This window comes from Orycteropus afer, unplaced genomic scaffold, assembly GCF_000298275.1.
Source record: "Orycteropus afer afer isolate SDZICR_OR568_19922 unplaced genomic scaffold, OryAfe1.0 scaffold00137, whole genome shotgun sequence".
Taxonomy (NCBI): Eukaryota; Metazoa; Chordata; class Mammalia; order Tubulidentata; family Orycteropodidae; genus Orycteropus; species Orycteropus afer.
The window spans coordinates 485,509-504,078 of NW_006921724.1; the positions used below are offsets into that span (position 1 = coordinate 485,509).

General features: G+C 40.1%; 1 protein-coding gene and 1 pseudogene across 1 annotated transcript in view; both read right to left on the reverse strand.

Moving 5' to 3' along the window:
- The window catches only part of HLCS (holocarboxylase synthetase), a 377,157-nt gene that overhangs the window by 11,838 nt on the left and 346,749 nt on the right, over nucleotides 1-18,570 (reverse strand). The window contains exons 7-8 of the mRNA XM_007945557.2: nucleotides 4,491-4,558; nucleotides 1,851-2,011 (exon numbers count right to left, since the gene is read on the reverse strand). Of these exons, the coding sequence (XP_007943748.2) occupies nucleotides 1,851-2,011; nucleotides 4,491-4,558 (229 nt within the window). The remainder of the gene's footprint in view (nucleotides 1-1,850; nucleotides 2,012-4,490; nucleotides 4,559-18,570) is intronic.
- LOC122150420 lies at nucleotides 15,740-16,304 on the reverse strand (annotated as a pseudogene).

Below are 18,570 nucleotides of genomic sequence, written 5' to 3' on the forward strand. Positions count from 1 at the left end.
GTAGCCCTACTGTGTAAGTGAACAGGACTTTGTTAAATGTAAATCCAATGCCATAGCATGTAGGATACAAACTTTCAGTGGGAGCCTCTTAAGGAGAACTGGGAAGATAAAGCCCCAGGGCACTGCTGCAGGCGACCTTCCCATCACTCATCTTGCTGCTCCAGCTCCTGGCATTGCCCTCTGCACACAGCAGGCACTCAAAGAATGTTCACTGAATTAACAAATGAGGCCACAAGGTCAAAATCAAAGCCAGGAAAAAGCTGAACAGGCACATTTAATTTTCTAGGCTCAATTTTACGTCTTTTTCCTAAGACTAATTAACCTGGCTGTTTGACTGTTGCTAAGAGTGAAAAAAAAAAAAAAAAAATTGTCCTATGACAGAACTTCATATTCTCAATTGCTTTCTGAGAGTTTTTTAATAGTCTGATGAGTCTGAAACTCATCAGAATCAGATGTAGCAAGGATGTCACGAATAATAGGGAATAATGAATGCCATGTACGAACATACATGTCAGCGATTGGATATAATATAGGAATATATACTTTAGAACTGATTATGTCTGTGGGATGCCAAAGTTTTAGACAGAGAAAATGAGCTCATGGTCACATTGGAGGGGGCTGTAAGGGGCAGTGGAGAGGCCTGCTTCTTCATTTAAATACCGATGACAAGACCTCAGATTCTTTCCTTGAGAATCATGCTCTTAACATCTTGCTTCAGGAATCAAGGTGATATATATCAATTTATATGTTTGTTTGTTTGTTTTTTCATCCTAAAGTATCCATATGAAACTCATCCAGGAAAATTTAGGAGGGACATATAGGACATGGAGCCCAGGCATAAGAGTAAAGGACCAAATCAGTTTTCCTTGTCTTTTTCGTAAGTGACACCAAAGCAGCTGGCAGTAACAATGAAACGGGCACATCTGCCTTATAGCTGGGGGTAGGAGGACTGTCTCAACTAAGCCTAGCTACTGAACTCAGTCAACTGCACACAACAATACCTTTGCTGAGAATTGAACTAAAAAGCCAGCTGCTGATGAGTCAACTCTGATTCACGGCAACCCCTTGTGTGTCAGAGTAGAACTATGCTCCACAGTGTTGTCAACGGAGTGACACAAATAGTTAAGAGCTTGATTATTAGTTGAACGATTGGCAGTTGGAACCCACCACAGGCCCCTCAGAAGACAGGCCTGCCGATATGCTTCTGAAAGGTCACAGCTTTGAAAACTCTACGGAGCAGTTTTATTTGCACACGTGGGTTGCTATACGTTGAAATCAACTCACCAGTAACTAACAACAACAATCCTTCGGAAGTCGATCACCAGCCTTTCTTTTGTGGTGCTGCTGATGGTATTAGAACCACCAACCTTTTGGTTAGTAGCTAAGCATGTTAACTGTTTGTATCATCCAGAGACGTACTGGCTGAGAACATATGGTAGTAAATGGTGGAGGTAGGAAACAAGCAAGTTTTTTAAGTCCATAAAAAAAGCTTTTTTTTCCTCCTCCTCTTCCTTTTTTTTAACTAGAAAACACAAAAAGCTCTTATCCAGCCCAATGTGCTTTAATTAAAAAAAAAAAAAAAAAGGCTTGCCCTTCCTAGGACATTTGAGAAATCTGACAAATAGGATGGAGAGGGAATTCTGGGAAATAAATGCATTCTGGCAAGCAAGCCCGAAGCAGCAATAAAATGTGATGGTGCTTTTAAAACTCCAGGAACCCTCCATGCCAGCTTTGCAAGGAGCAGGTTAAAGTTCCACATTCAACAATTATGAAAACATATGCCACAAACAAAAACAAATCAAACCCTGCATGCACAATGAAGAGCTACAAGTGCATTAAGCTATACATACCTGGTACCCAGGAAGGGACCTCACAGCTTCCACGATGGCCAGGGACATCAGATGCTGCACAAAAGGGATTCGTTGTCCCAGTTGGGATTTCAGTGGGATGCAGACAAGCAGAGTAGAGAGAGCACATCCTGTAGGGCTTAGCCAAGCGTTCCTTCCCCGGCCTGGAAAACAAGCCCCGTTGTCCACATGGACACACTCAGTGGAGCCCTCACCAGGACCTTGGAGCCCCATGCTTATGAGAGATCCCTTTCAAATAAACTTTGATTTATTAAAATGCCTGGATATTCTGGGGTTAACTCAATATGAAAGAAAAGCTTTTAAAGATTTGAAGCACTGTTGCCGAAAAAGTTGCTGATAATTAGTATAATATTCTGCCTCTGTGAGCAAATCATTATGGTTTGATGATTCAAAATTTTACTGTCTGAACATCATTCTCAATTTAAATTCTCACCATATGGTGATATAGGCAAAAAAAAAAAAAAAAAAAAAAGGGGGAAAACTAGATTGAGACTACACTGATCCAGAATTACTTTTTCAAAGTGATTCTTGTACAACTCTGAACTTTTGTACTAGAAATCATTGCATTGTACACATTAAATGGGTGAATTGCATGGTATGTGAATTATATTTCAACAAAATTGTTACAAAAAAAAAAAAAAAAAAAGTGATCCCTGAGATTAACTCTCTGAGTTGTTAGTTTTCTTAAAAAAGAAGTCAGGGGAAAAAAAATCAAAAGAAGAATTTAACTGGTTAATCAGAGATCTTCTATCTATAATATATTTTACTTTTTAACCCAGAATATTGAGTACCATAGCTTTGGATAAAATGACATTCTTCCTTCTCTTTCAGTTATGTATGGAAGACATATTCAGGAGAAAGCACTGGAAAATAGCAGATTCCTTATTTCTTTACTTCTCCTGAGAATTTTAATTCATGAAAACTTTTGAGAGTTAAAGCACATTTGGGTCAGCCTGGTGCCAATTGCCCTGCAGAGCCCTGCCAAGTGCTTTCCCCTCATCCATCCACCATCTGCTTCCTGCACAGACCACTGAACAGGGAACCAACCCCCTGCCAGATCCCAAGTGGATTCTGGGAGGATGTGGGCTCTCACCTCTGAGGATCAGCACGTAGTGGAAGCTCTGAGCATCCTTCTACTTCTCTGTTCACTTTGTGAACCGGCCCTGATTGAATGTCCAACCAAAACTATACTAGTTGCCATTGAGTTGACCCCAATTCATGGCAACTCCATATGTCAGAATAGAACTGTGCCCGACAGGGTTCTTAATGACTGATTTTTTGGAAGGTGATCATCAAGATTTCTTATGAGGAGCCTTTGCATGAACTTGAACTGCCAACTTTTAGTTAACAGTGAAGTGCTTAACCATTAATGCTGCCCGGGAACTCTTGATTGAGTGTCCACTCAAATTCCAGTGCCAGCTGGGGTGGGGCTGGGAAATGAAAGACTCTTTTGAGTCTTCTTGGCTGTCTACTTCTCCTTGCCATGGGACATTGAGTATTGATCCAGAGAGTCCAGCACCTCACAGAGAACCTTTAGGAAAATAAACATAACTATAACACATAGGGTCACCACAATTCTGAATCAACTAGATGGCAATGGCTTTTTGTTTGCTTTAAATCACATAGTTATGATTCACAAACTGCAAAGCCTAGAGTGTGTCATAAAGAAAAATTTACAAGATGTAGGCAACCCTATGTAAAAGCCATCACAAGATAATGTCAAGTGATCAATAAACTTTAATGTTTGAAGAGAATATTTTAATTCTATCCAGGCTAAATCTTTTGAAGAGTTTTCCCTCCTTCTATCTCCATTAAGCAATGTCTTGATAAATGGAGAAAAGACTGAAGTTGTCAAGGATTTAATTTTGCTTGGATCCACAATCAATGCCCATGGAAACAGCAGTCAAGAAATCAAACAACATATTGCATTGGGATAATCTGCTGCAAAAGTCTTCTTTAAAGTGTTAAAGAGTAAAGAGGTCACTTGGAAGACTGTACCTGATCCAAGCCATGGTATTTTCAATAGCTTTATAAGCATGTGAGAGCTGGACAATGAATAAGGAAGACTGAAGAAAAATGATGCCTTTGAATTATGATGTTTGTGAAGAATATTGAATGTACCATGGTCTGCTAGAAGAATAAACAAATCTGTTTTTGAGGAAGTACATCTGGAACACTCCTTAGAAACAAGAATGGCCAGACTTCGTCTCTCATACTTTGGTCATGTTGTCAGAAACGACCAATCCCTGGAAAAGGGTATCATGCTTGGTAAAGTAGAAGGTCAGAAAAAAAGGGGAAGGCATTCAATGAGATCGACTGACACAGTGGCTTCAACGATGGGCTCAAGCATAGCAATGATTGTGAGGAAGGCACAGGACTGGGCAGTGTTTCTTTCTGTTGTACTCAGCATTGCTGTGAGTCGAAACTGACTTGACAGTTTCATTTGGTAGGGATATAGTGGACAACAACAATCTCCATTTTAGAAGGAGTAAGCAAACAGACACGACTTTTTACATGTGGTCATTCCCATACCAGCACACATAACTGATTCTCTCTCTCTGACTATGAGAGTCACAGATTTTAACAGGAAACCCACGACAATGATAACAAAAGTTGACTGACCTTGGCCTTGCGTTTGCTGGACTGCGATGGCTATTAAGCCCATTTCCTGTGGCAACTTAAACATCAACCTGCAAAACGTGGGAAAGGCTGGTCAGCCAGAACAGGGACTTGGGGATATGAGAACCAAGAGCACACACAGAGAAAAGGACAGGATTTGCATTCATTTGTGGGTATATGGTTAAAGAAGGCTCAACGGCTACCTGCTTCAAAAATCCATAGAAATAGAAAGCCAGAAGGGCTATTATCCCCCCTTCCTACTCCTTGTAATGAAAATAACTGGAGAGGGATGAAAACAGACCATTTAATATCAGCAAAGAGTGTGTGTATGTGTGTGTGTGAGGGGTACATGTATCTGCCTCTGCTGTTAATTTAAGCCTTCTTTAGATTGTGCTTCCTCGGAATACTCTATCAGCTTCTTCCCCCACCCTCCCATGTGGTGTCCCTTCTTTAAGTGACAACTCGCAATTCCTGACATTTGTTTCTACTTACTGTGCATTTCTGTCCAAACACGAGACTATAATCATAACAGAAGTTTCTGATTATTTAGAAAACCAATATGGTGGCAATAAAGCAGTTTAAAAGATACACTATCCCCTGAGAACTAATTATGTTTTAACTATAGTAAATAAATCTACACCTTCTGAGAACTCGGGAAAACCCTGGATTATTTTAGGCTTGAGTTGTGCTTTTAAAATGGTTTCATTTAAAAGAATACAAACTTCCCTTTTGGGGATAGGCAGAAAAAGTGCACTATATCTCTACCAAACAAGTCAAAGTTAACTTTTTTCAAAAAGGGCAAGAAAGAAGGGGGAAACCCATCCCCAATCTGAGAACTGTCTCCAGGCTACACTGTATTTTAATACTGCGTTAGGACAGTTTCCCTCTTTGCTTCCAGAACTTTCTGCTTAGGTACTGAACAGACGTAACTCATGATGGGCTTTATTAAAGTAAAAAAAAAAAAAAAAACCTTGGTGTGCTGATCATGGGAAATGCTCGTTTATCAGTGTAGCTTTGAGGGCGTCTTTGAAATGCTTTCTTTTTCTTTATTTTGTGTGTGTGTGTTTGGGGTGGAAGTGGTGAGGGGAAGGATGAGGAAGAGATGGCATTCTGTACGAACATAAAGTTTCCAATAATAGTCCCTGTGCTGAGATGAGACACTAAGGAAAGATCAAGCTCTGAGTAGCTATTCACCCTCTCCTCCAGCGTAAAGGAGCTGAGTGGAACTGTACAAATGGCTGAGACTCAAGAAGAGAAGAAAAATACTTAAACGCAGAGAAAAACAACACACTGGGTCTCCCCTGCTCAAACTCCCAGGTAGCACACCCACTATTACGGAGCTCTGACTGCCGCCATGTACTCTCCATGTTTGGAAGATCCCACAGGGCACCACGACTTGCTAAGAAGACCCCAGCCCCACGGGGTAGGGGGCTCAGCGGCGCCACAGCTGCTTTCCCACATTGCTGCTGGAACGAGCACAGGGCGTTCTCCGTGAGCGGTCCGCCCCGCGGCTAGTGTGCCAGCCCCACTTCCATCTCACATGAAATACAGCTCCAGAAGTATTTCTCTTGGACACCATGAATAACTCATTGAGATCGAGAGTGCCCATACACCATTGGGCTCGAAGAATAAAGCGTTCTTTTCTTGTGTTGGGAACGGCAGAAATCCTGAGAAGAACTCTTTGTTTACGCTGGTAGTTAACATTGTCTTCTAGGAACCTTTGCCTTCTACAAGGTCCCTTCACCTGGTCTTTGAAGGCTGCAGAGTCTCAGGGCGATGGCTAACAGACTTTTAAGTGGGACAGAGGGAAATGATTTGGCACATTGTGAGCAGATTGCTGGGTCTCTCTCTATTCCTGGCAATCTAGGATGCTCCTTAAATAAACATGTAGACAGTAGACAGTCATATGCTATAGCCAATGATGGTGATAGTGGAATTGGGGGGTAGGGGCAAGAAAAAGTTTGGTTCAGAAACCAAATGCAGACTTCTAGAACAAAGAGAAATGATTAAGGGAACATATGCACTAAACTGCTAGGGGTTTGGCAGCAGTTAACAGGGCATATTAATGAGAAGACTGGAGTCTGTGCTGTTGAAGGCCAAGAGGAAATTCTGCAAGGAGGGAGACAGCGTGGGGAAGGGGGTAATGCTTGCTTGGAGACAACTGGAGGCCGGCAGATTTATTTGTGCTATCTGAGATAACTCTGGGGGCCAAACCGCACAGCTCCCGGTCAACAAAGAAGCATTTATGGACTTTGTAAAATTCTGTATTTCAGAAAATGAAGCTGCTTGAGTTTGCTTCAGCAGAAAGGAGAAACCATAAATGCATTTCCATCCTTCGTTGATGATGTCCTCCAAAAAGGGGAGAGAGAGAAAGGAAGGGTTACAGGATGACTACCTCCCTGACTGTGTATTTTCTTTCCTCGCTGGCAAAGGATGTGGAATAAAAGGTTTCTGTGAGTGACAGCTGAACACATTCACCACAGCACCAAAGGATGTTCAAGAACAGCGCTCTGTTTTCGTAGTCTTCTGTGTATGAAAGAGCCAGAGCCCAAAAGGGCCACTTTGCAAATGAGGCAGCACCCTAACTACTTTGGTTAATATGCACATCACAGCCTCCACTGGATAGTTCACCAAAGAGAACATCCTCAGTTTCACGTAGTTGTTAAAATAAAGCCTCATTGTTTTTTGTGTATAGCTATGGATATTGGTCATGGTTGCCAACATGATTGATGTAACTGATTTTATTCAATTATATATGTTTATCAATATTTTTTACAACAACAAAAGTAAAGCCTCATTAATTAAGACTAATTTAGAAAACTGGCTAGTATGAATCAGTGAAAAGTCTGCATAAATACAAACTTAAATCCAGCCCCAGTCAATCCATTTTGGGGACTTAAACCAAAGGAAATAGCCCATATTCACCACCATGTTGTAAAAGTAAAAATGTGGAAATAATCTAAGTGTCCAGTAGCGAAATAGTTAAGTAAATTCTGGTACATAAATTTATGTACCAAATGGAATAAATTTATGGCCAATGGAATAATTTGCAGTCATTAAAAATAATAGTCATAGAGACTAAGTAGCAATAGGAGAGAAATACTTGAGATAAATGTTAAAGAAAAAAGTAAGGTAACACAATTACATATACAGGCATACTTTAGACATGTTGCGGGTTTGGTTCTGGAACACTACAATAAAGTGAATGTCACAATAAAACGAGCCACAGAAATTTTCTGGTTTCCCAATGCATATAAAAGCTTTGTTTACACTACACTGTAGTCTGTTAAGTGTTCAACCATATTAGGGAAATGTTTGAAATATTGTGAGAATTACCATAATATGACACAAAGACATGAGGTGAGCACATGCTGTTGGAAAAATGGCACTAAGGGACTTGCTCTACATTGGGTTACCACAGCTTTTAAATTGTTAAAAAAAAAAAAAAAATTATAGTGAAGCACAATAAAATGAGCTACACCCATGCTTTTATCCCATCCGTGTGAAATTCTTAGACAAACAATAATAATAAAGCCTATATAGGACGATCTTTCACTTTTCTTTCTTTTTCAACCTTTTCATGGTAATGGGATTTGTTTACTTTTCATTTTCAAATTATTTTGAATTAGGAAATGGTAAACACAGGGAGGAAGTGGGAAGAGTGCTGTTACATGGTGGGGATTGCTATCAATGTCATGAAACAAAATGTGTGTGAATTGTTAAACAGAAAATGAATTTGCTCTGTAAACTTTCACTCAAATCACAATAAAAAGTTAAAAAATGTTATTTTGAATTTTTTTTAAAAAACATTTTTACACTAAGATAAGATATGCTTTAAAAATAAATAGGGCAAAATATAGTAGCACTCTTGATTACTAAACAGGTAGTCTCTGACTCACAACACGATTGAATTATGACAAACTGCACTTAGGACAGTCTGGTTTTCTTTCTTTTAAGATGATTTGTGAATTTATGTATGTATATACGTATGTATTAAAATATACCTGTAGGTTTATATGTAATGTTTCCAACCTCCAAAGACAAACAAAGATTGGATTTATAAAGATATTGATAGTAAAAGACAGTAATAATGAAAACTAAAAAAAAAAGAGAGGTATTTGACTTACGTTAGATCCAACTTAAAATAGAATCATTCATTGAATTGAAACCTGTCAAAAGTCAGGGATAACGTGTAAATAACGATCAAGAGCCTGTTTGATAGTAATTAATGAGCAGAAATCTTTAAATCCAATCTGTTCATATACAATGAGAGTTTAAAAATTTTATTCTTTCTGACTCTACTTCTAGGACTTAATCCTAAGGAACATTCAGAGAGAGAAACAAAATAACTCAGGAGTGCCCCTATTCATCACAGCATCACTGAAACACTGAAAAATCAGAAATAACATAAATGCTCCAGGAGAGAGGAGTGAAAAAACTCCTAGCATCCCCATAAGATATGGGCAAGATCTTTACAAAGAAAACTCTCTATACAGCATGATTCCAATGATGTTTTAAAATGCAGTGTTTTTAATTGTTAGGAAATATACCAAAATAGTAGCTGTGGTTACCCATGGGAGGTGAAATTGTTTGAAAAATACAGAAAAGCAAACATCAGAAAATAAGCCTTTCATATAAATCTCTCTTCTTGTTTAAAGTATTAACACACTAGTGGATATTCTTCTAAACTTCTTTCCTTTTTTAAAAAAATAGCAGAAAACCAAAAACCAAACCTACTGCCGTCCAGTTGATTCTGACTCATGGTGACCCCCACAGGGTTTCCAAAGTGGGAATTTTTTTTCCTTTCTCCAAGATCCCCAGGTGCTTTGTTTTTAATTTTTTATTGTTGATTTGGGTGCAAATTTACAAAGCAGATTCATTCTACTCTCAACAGTTCATGCAGATTTGGTTTCATGGCCCCTGATTACAATCCCCAACCATAAAAAGCTCTCCTCCCCTCTCCTCTGTGTGACTGCCCCCTCCCTGGGCCCTTCTTATCTATGCATTCCTCTCTGTCCAGCTTTCCCTCTATGTGACTGCTGCCCATTTGATGGCTCATGGCTGGTTGATCTAAGGGGTGCATCTCCCTAGAGTAGTTGGGTGCATCTCCCTGGGGTAGGTGTTCTGCTTGTAGGTCTTTCTACTATTGGGCTAAGAGCCAATCCATGAAGTGAGTCCATTTCTAGCCTGAAGGATAACCTGGGGCCATAGTCTTAGGGATTCCACCAGTCTCTATCCGACTAGTAATTCTGGTCATTTCAGTGTTTTTGAATTTTGTTTCACATTTTTCCTCCCACTCTATTCAGGATCTCCAATTTTGATCCCCAAAGTGGTAAATCTTAACGGAAGTAGATTGTCACATCTTCCTTCCATGGAGCAGCTGGTATGTTTGAACTACCAATCTCCTGGTTAGCAGTCAAATGTCTTAGACACTGAACCACCAAAGCTCCTTTTAAAAAGTACATAAAGATATATTTTTCAAAATGTATTTCTGATGATTTGGAAAAAATTTCCCTATTTCCAAGCCATTAAAATAATGTTGTATATTAATAGACCTTCATACTATACCGGTAAGTTTAAAAAAACAAAAAAAGGGAAGGCATAAAAAAAGTCATTATAGTCTGATCTCATTTACATAAGCTATGGATTCATATGTGTCTTTATAGAAGAATGTTGTTATTGGTAGCTGTTGTCTAGTTGGCCTCGACTCACTGGTGACCCTATGCACAATGAAATGAAACACTACTGGGTCCTGCGCCACCCCCATGATCCATTACAGATCAGATTATGTGCTCCGCAGGGTTTTCATTGGCTGATTTTCAGAAGTATATCACCAGGCCTTTTATAGAAGAAAACAGGACACATACTAGCAGTGGTTATCTCCTGCATTCTCCTGCTCACTAGCTGATAAACAATTCCCTTGGTTCTGCAGAGATCAGCTTCACAGTGGAAGGAAGGGCAGCCAGCTGAACAAGGCTTTACCAGACAAGCTCCTTGGGTCACTCTGTACCTCTGTACTACCCAAACACACTATCAGATGCCTCTCCCTTGCCCCCTTCCCTGCTGTGTATAGTCTATGCAATGGCTGTCTCCTCGTTCCGGTCCTCACACAGGCTATCTCTGAGAGGCAGCTTTCCTCTGGAAGTCACGTTTTAAGCACGAAGCAGCTAAAGCAAAAGGTTGGAGGTTTGACTGCATCTAGAAGTGCCCTGGATTCAGAAGGGTCTGGTGATCTACTGTGGAGCACAGTTCTACTTTGACCCACACAGGGTTACCCTGAGAAGGAATCGATGTAATGGCAAGTGGTTTGTTTTTTTGCTTGCCTAGTCTTAAAAAGAAATATTGTGAGGATCAGTGAGGGGACTGATAAGCAGTTCTTGCCAGTTTCTGGAAGACTTCCTACTTCCTGTTAAGTCCAGGGCAGCATGGTCTAAAGCAATAGGGGCTGGGAGACAGGATGCCAGCACCCTTGGAGCCTCCATCCCATCACTAAGGAGTTTTATCTTCTCGTGGTTCTTTTCTGCTCCACAGCCAAGGCCTGGCTCTGTGTTCTCCTTTCTCTTCGTCATCTTCTCCTCACCATTCCCCTCCTCCCCAATTTTTGCTATTCTGACGTCTCCCTTTTCTTAGCTTTCAGGAAGACATACATCCTTAGACTTTTCTGAGTTTTCCATATGTGAAAAAGAAACCAAATACAGGGTGGTAGTAGGGGAGGGGGAGGGGAACTCAGGCAGAAACACATTTCAAGTGAACTACTTGTGTTTGAGTTTTTAAAAAACTTTACTGGAAGATGGATTCTTATTCTTCCCAACTCTGTTGTCTTCTTTGTGGTTCAAGGCAAAGAGTGCTAAACTTCATTAAAAATTTTTGTATTATATTTGGATAGTACTTTCTAAAAAGTTAAAAAGCTACAATATCCAGATATTGATTATCCCATTATAAAAAACGTCTCACCCTGAAGGCACTACCCTTCATTCAGTAATGTTGTTTGTTTTTTGAAAGAAAAAGATTAGTGGTTACTGTTAGAAACAACACACAAGATGAAGCAAGCAGCCCAAGAGGAAGGTGCAGTACACAAGATGTGGGTGGGTAGAATGTTTGGACCCCTGACATCAATTTCTGAGCTGAGGCCCAGGCACCTGAGGATGCAAAGCTGAGGTTCATGGTCCAAGAAAGCAAGGTCCTGTCTAGGGGCCCTGAGACTATTGCTCCTGACAGCCAGGGCAAGGTTCTCAAGGAACTTTAGAAATACCCCAGCAGGCAGAGTGTAGACGCAGAGAGAAGAATCAGACACATCTGGAATCAAGCCCTAATGTTGAGATGAGGTACCTGTGTGACCCCAAGTAGGTGACTCCATCTCCCCAAATCTCTCCAGTCATCTATAAAATGGAACATTCTGTGAGCTTTCCACAAGAATTAAACCTGATAATATACACAAAGTGGTTTGAAACATAGGAAGTACTTAAACATAGTATTCTCTCTTTGTCCTGTAGATTCTAGTCCTTCTTGCTGCTGGAAGATAAAACAGGTCTCCCATTGCCTACTTCTCTTAGGGGTAAGGAGGGTGAAGGAGAAAGAGGGAAGAAAAGGAATGGTAGGGAGTAGAGTTCTTGTGTGTGTGTGTGTGTGTGTGTATGAGAGAGAAAGAGAGAGAACTGCAACAGTTAATGCACTCAGCTGCTACCCAAAAGGCTGGAGGTTCAAGTCCACCCAGAGGCACCTGGGAAGAAAGGCATGGTGATCTACTTGCAGAAAATCAGCTACTGAAATCCCTATGGAACACAATTCTGTTCTGACACACGAGGCCATCATGAGTTGGAATCAACTTGATGGATACTGATCACTTTTCTAAAATTCTACAGACAATGTCTCTCTTCTGTATGCCCACTCTCCACACCCATCTCTCTTACCCACATATACACTGAAGTGACCTGAACTCATTGCTGTTGATTCTGATTCACAGCAACTCTATAGGACAGAGTAGAACTGTCCTGTAGGGTTTCCTAGGCTGTAATCTTTATGAAAGCCATCTGCTACATCTTTTTCCTGCAGAGCAGCTGGTAGGTTTGAATTACCAACCTTTTGGTTAGCAGCCAAGTGCTTAACCACTGTCCCACCAGGGCTGAAATGACCTGAACCTGGGGCACTAGCAATTGGGGATGCAAACTCTACTTCCCATTCTAGGGTCTCTAAATCCACTTAGCAAAACTATCAACTGTTGGATGAATCAGTTATTTGGTTGCCTTTTTTAAAAACAGTGCTTTCTCTAGGTTATTGCTTACAAATAATTTTGGTCACTGATTCTCACAGGCACATAACACAACTCTTCTATTAACACATTCCTCCACTGCACTCTGGATTAAACATTTAAAGCTGTAGCGGCCTGTCATCAATCCACCCTTCTGCTATGCTGTCAAACAAGTCAGCTTTAGATCACACTCCCCCTTTTGCTGTTTTAATGTACAACGGGATGAGTATTTCATTTAGAGGCAAAATGAGAATTTTGACTACTTAAGAGCAGAACTGTCACAATCTTCCCTTCTCAGTCTTCCCCAAATGCAGAGGCCTCACCAGTACTTCTATTGAAAGAATGTCTGGGGGTAAGGTGGCTTGTCAAAGACACTTGTTTAATGTCATTATTTCTTAGCAACCAACAATTAATAGCTTTTGAGCTCATCTTCCCCATCTCAAACACTATAATACCATCTACTAGTACCAGTTAAACCAATTGCTATCAAGTTTACTTCAACTCATGGTAACACTATGTGTATCAGAGTAGTAGAGCTGTGCTACATAGGATTTTCTTTTTTCTCCTAACAGTTCTCTTCCTAGTTCCTCCCTGTAGTTACTACCTCTTCCCTATGTCCTTCCCTCCCATGCACTCCCACCCCCCAGCTCTCTCCCTGTACAAATACTACCCTTCTGTTCTCCCAAGATTGATGGCTCCAAGGAATGTATCTACCTGATGCAAATGTTCACCCTATATGCCTGTCAATTGTTTGGCTGGAAGCCAAGGGAGTGAGTTCAATTCCAGACCTGAAGGGTAACTAGGAGCCATAGTCTCAGGGGTTCCACCAGGTTCTATCAGACCAGCAAAACTGGTCTTTTTGTTTTTCTTTCTTTCTTTTTTTTTTTTTTTTTTTTTTATGATTTTGAGTTTTGTTCCACATTGTTCTCCCACTCTATCCAGCATCTCCTGCACTGGAGATCCAGTGGCTGACAGTGGCTGCCGGGCACCATCTAGTTCTTCTGGCCTCATGGTCATATAGGCTAAGGATTGCATGGTCTACCAGTCCCTTGGACTGATTGTTTCCATGCATCTTTGGTTTTCTTCATTCTTCTTTGCTCTGGACAAGGAGAGACCCATCGTTGTATCTAGATGGCTGCTTGTAAGCTTTTAAGACCCCAGTTGCACTCACTAAAGTAGGACGTAGAACAATGTTTAGTATGTTATGCCAATTGAGTTTTATGTCCCCTGCAACCATAATCCCAAGCCTGCAGGTCCAAGTACTTGTTCCCTCTGGGTAGCTGGCTGTGGCCAAGAAGCCACCACAACCTTGTCCCTTGCTAGCTCTACTATACACCTGGACATTCTTACAGCTCATGCAAACACTCATGTAGAAACATTTTCTGCTAACCTATACATGGTCATGGGCATACTCCCCCCTGCCTAGATATAGCTAATTGGCCAGCCTGCCCACCAATCTACTCAGGGTTTTCAATGGCTGATTCTTTAGAAGTAGCTCTCCAGACCTTTCTTCCAAGTTGCCTCTGGGTTGACTTAAAACACTAATCTTTTGGTTAGCAGTTGAGTGCATTAACCATTTGCACCACTCAGGGACTCCCAATACCATCTACAATACTACTAAATAATTTCCTTGTTTGTAGGAAGGAATCCTGTGGATTCACTTTTATTATATAAGTCAAGCATTTATTGATGTTGGTGTGTATTATTCAACCAAAATGAACACAGACCATTGTTGCTTCTTGACAGTCCACCATAAACACTGGATGTCTGGGCATCAACTGCCTTCTATCTTAAAAGAGAACAGAATTCACAGTCAGGCAAGGAGCCTTTTATTAGTGCTATTATGAAAATAGTCATGGTGCCAATAGCTACTTCTGTGGACACATCGAGGTCATTGTCCTGATCTCAGGGCTGGTGGCCCCTTCTGAGGGTGAGCCTTCACTATACTACCACATGCTGGAACTCCTGACTCCTCCATTAGGAGTCTTTAGACGATGAGATCTTCTCAACCCACCTTTCCAGATCTTATCAGATCTCATAAATATGTCTATCATTTTCCACTGGGTATGGAAGGGCTCCTGGTGGAGAGTGTCCACAAGCCATCAGCACACATCATCTAGCCTAAAAGAGGGCCTACTGCTATTCTAGAAGATGGATGCTGACTCATTCTGAACACATGGTAAGCAGACATCTGTGAACTGTTTTTATACAGGTACCGGATAGATGTTTCATCTGGTTGCCTGGAACTGATTCTGATTTTCTGCACTATGTGTGGAGCTTTATAGGCTATCTTACATAGCCAAGAAGAAGATGTTATTTCACAGATGAAGACATGGTCTTAGAAAGGTGAAACCACTTATATAACCACTTATATAAGGTCATAGAGCCAGCAGAACAGGAATTCAAGTTGAATTCTGTTTGGTTCTAAGGCTTGCACTATTTCTTTTGTTTTTCTTTAACTTTGAAGTAACATCAGACTTACAGAAAAATTGTGAAAATAGTACACAGAATTCTTATATGAAATGCATAAAGATCTATACTCTAGGCATTAGGGAGCTGAAATGGACTGGTACTGGCCATTATGAATTGGACAACCATATAGTCTACTATGCCAGGAATGACAAATTGAAGAGGAGCATTTCAAGATTTATCCTGAAGTACAATACTGTCAGTGATAGGATAATAATCCACACGCCTACAAGGAAGACCAGTTGTAGCAGTACATCTATCATTCAACTATCATTCAAATTTATGCACAAATTACTAAAGCCAAAGATGAAGAAGTTGAAGATCTTTTACCAACGTCTGTAGTGTTAAATTAATCACATGCAATCAAGATGCATTGATAATTACTGGTGACTGGAATGTGAAAGCTGGAAAAGAAGAAGCATCAGTAGTTGGAGATTATGGCCTTGGTGACAGAAATGATGCAGGAGAGCACATGCTAGAATATTTTTTTCTACATTTACTTTTATTTGCATTTTAGTTTAAGCTGAATTTACTCCTATGCCATAAGTTTTTGTTTCTTCAGTTTCTTCTGGGATCTTTTTCTTCTGAGCAACCTCCTGGGTTAGGACTCCTAACTCTCTGGTTTAGGACTAATTTGTTCCTTTTCAGTAAGGATCATCTCAATGTGGCAGGGGAGCTCATGTATGGGTTAATCTGAACATGAGCTCTGCAAGTGCAGTGGTGTATCCTGGAGACTTTGTTCACCTGGATGTGTTCAGTGACCAGAGAATCTACATATAAACCCTGAAGTTCAGCCTCACTCTCTAAATTTTTAAGCATGTGCAGGAAAAATTCAGTACTCTTTGGGCCACTGACCCTGTGTCCAACCCCATTGTTTTGCCTAGGCACATCTACCAACCCCACCATTGTAACGTCGGAATGGAGCACATTCCTTCTGCAAAGTGACATCTTTCAAAAGTTGGTGGTTTTTTGGATATGCATTCGCTTGATGGTTTGGGCCATCAAATTTCATGGGTATTCTTAAAATGGACACGAAGATTTGAACCTCTTGATTTGCATGATTTTGTGGGGTTTTCTGAGTCAAGTGAGTAGCAAACCATTTTGCAACAATACCCTAGGCCACTTAGGGGAAGAGCCGCATGATAGAATTTTGCAAGACCAACCATGTAGTCACTGAAAATACCTTTTTTCAACAATATAATGGAGTCTATAAACTTGGACCTTGCCAGATGGAATACAAAGGAATCAAATCAACTACATTTGTGGGCTGAGACCATGGAGAAGCTCAATATCGTCAGTCAGAACAAGGTCTGGGGCTGACTGTAGAACAGACCATCAATTGATCCATGAAAGTTTAAGCTGAAGCTAAAGCAAATGAAAATAAGTCCATGAGAACCAAAATACGACCTTCAGTATACCACATCTGAATTTAGAGACCAAGTGAAGAAGACCAAAGCCCAGATGAGTTGTGGGAAGAGAAATCAAGGACATCAAACATGAAGAAAGCAAAACGTCATTAAAAAGACAGGAAAGAAAGAAAAGACCAAAATGGATGTTAGAAGAAACTCTGAAACTTGCTGTTGAGTAGAGAGTAGCTAAAGTGAACAGAAGAAACAATGATGTGAAAGAGCTGAAAAGAAGACTTCAAAGGACAGCCCAAGAAGCAAAGTATTATAATGAAATGTGCAAAGACCTGGAGTTGGAAAATCAAAGGGGGAAGAATCTCGTCTGCATTTTTCAATCTGAAAGAACTGAAGAAAACATTCAAGCCTTGAGTAGCAATACTGAAGCATTCCATGGGCAAAATACTGAATGATATGGGAAGCATCAAAAGAAGATGGAAAGAATACATAGTTATTGTACCCAAAAGAACTGGTCAATGTTCAACTATTCCAGATAGCATATTATTAACAACAAGTGGTATTGAAAGAAGTATTGAATTGAAGTCCAAGCTGCACTGAAGGAATTAGTGAAAAACAAGGCTCCAGGAATTGTTATGTAACACCCACTGAAATGTTTCAACAAATGGATGCAGTGCTGGAGGCATTCACTCTTTTATGCCAAGAAATCTGGAAGACAGCTACCTGGCCAACCAATTTGAAAAAGATTCATATTTGTGCCCATTCCAAAGAAAGGTAATCCAACCGAATGCACAAATTATTAGACAATATCATTAATATCACACATAAGTAAAATTTTGCCAAATATAATTTTAAAATGGTTGTAGCAGTACATCAACAGGGAACTGCCAGAAATTCAAGCTGGATTTAGAAGAGGATGTGGAATGAGGGATATCATTGCTAGTGTCTGATGGATAATAACAAATTGTGGGTAACATTGAGAAGAATGAGAATCAGGAAAGGTGTGTATCAGGGTTGTACCCTCTCACCATACTTATTTAATCTGTATGCTGAACAAATAATCTGAAAAAGCTTGACCATATGAAGAAGAACAGAGCATCAGGATTGGAGGAAGACTCATTAACAATCTATGATATGCAAATGGCACAGTCTTTGCTGAAAGCGCAGATGATTTCAAGTACTTACCGATAAAGATCAAGACTATAACCTTCAGTATGGGTAATATCTCAACATAAAGAAAGCAAAAATTCTCACAATTGGACCAGTAAGCAGCATCATGGTAAATGGAGAAAAGATTGAAGTTATCAAGGATTTCATTTTACTTGGCTCCACAATCAATGTCCCTGGAAACAGCAGTCAAGAAATCAAACAACATATTACATTGGGCAAATCTGCTGCAAAAGATCTCTTTAAAAAGTATTAAAAAGCAAAAAGATTGCTTAGAAGACTAAAGTGTGCCTGACCCAAACCATGATATTTTCAATAGCTCCATATGCATGTGGGAGCTCCACAAGGAATAAGGAAGACCACAGAAGAATTGATGCATACGAACTGTAGTGTTGGCGAAGAACACTGAATGTACCATGGATTGCCAAAAGAATAAACAAATCTGTCTTGGCAAAGGTATAGCCAGAATAATCTATAGAGATAAGAATGGCCAGGTAACTTACCTACTTTGGTCATGTTGTCAAAAGGGAACAGTCCCTGAAGAAGCATATCATGTTAGGTAAAGTAGAGGGTCAGTGAAAAAGGGAAAGACCCTCAATGAGATCGAATGACATAGTGGCTGCGATGACAGACTCAAGTATAATAAGGATTGTGAGGAGAGCATAGGACCGGGCAGTGTCTCATTCTGTTGTCAAAACCAACTTGATGTCACCTAACAACAACAACATGTTTCCTGAAAATGAAAAGTTTTATCTTGCATAATCCACTTATAATATAACAATCACAATTAGGAAATTAACATCCATAGAACATTATTATCTATCAGGGATAGCAAACA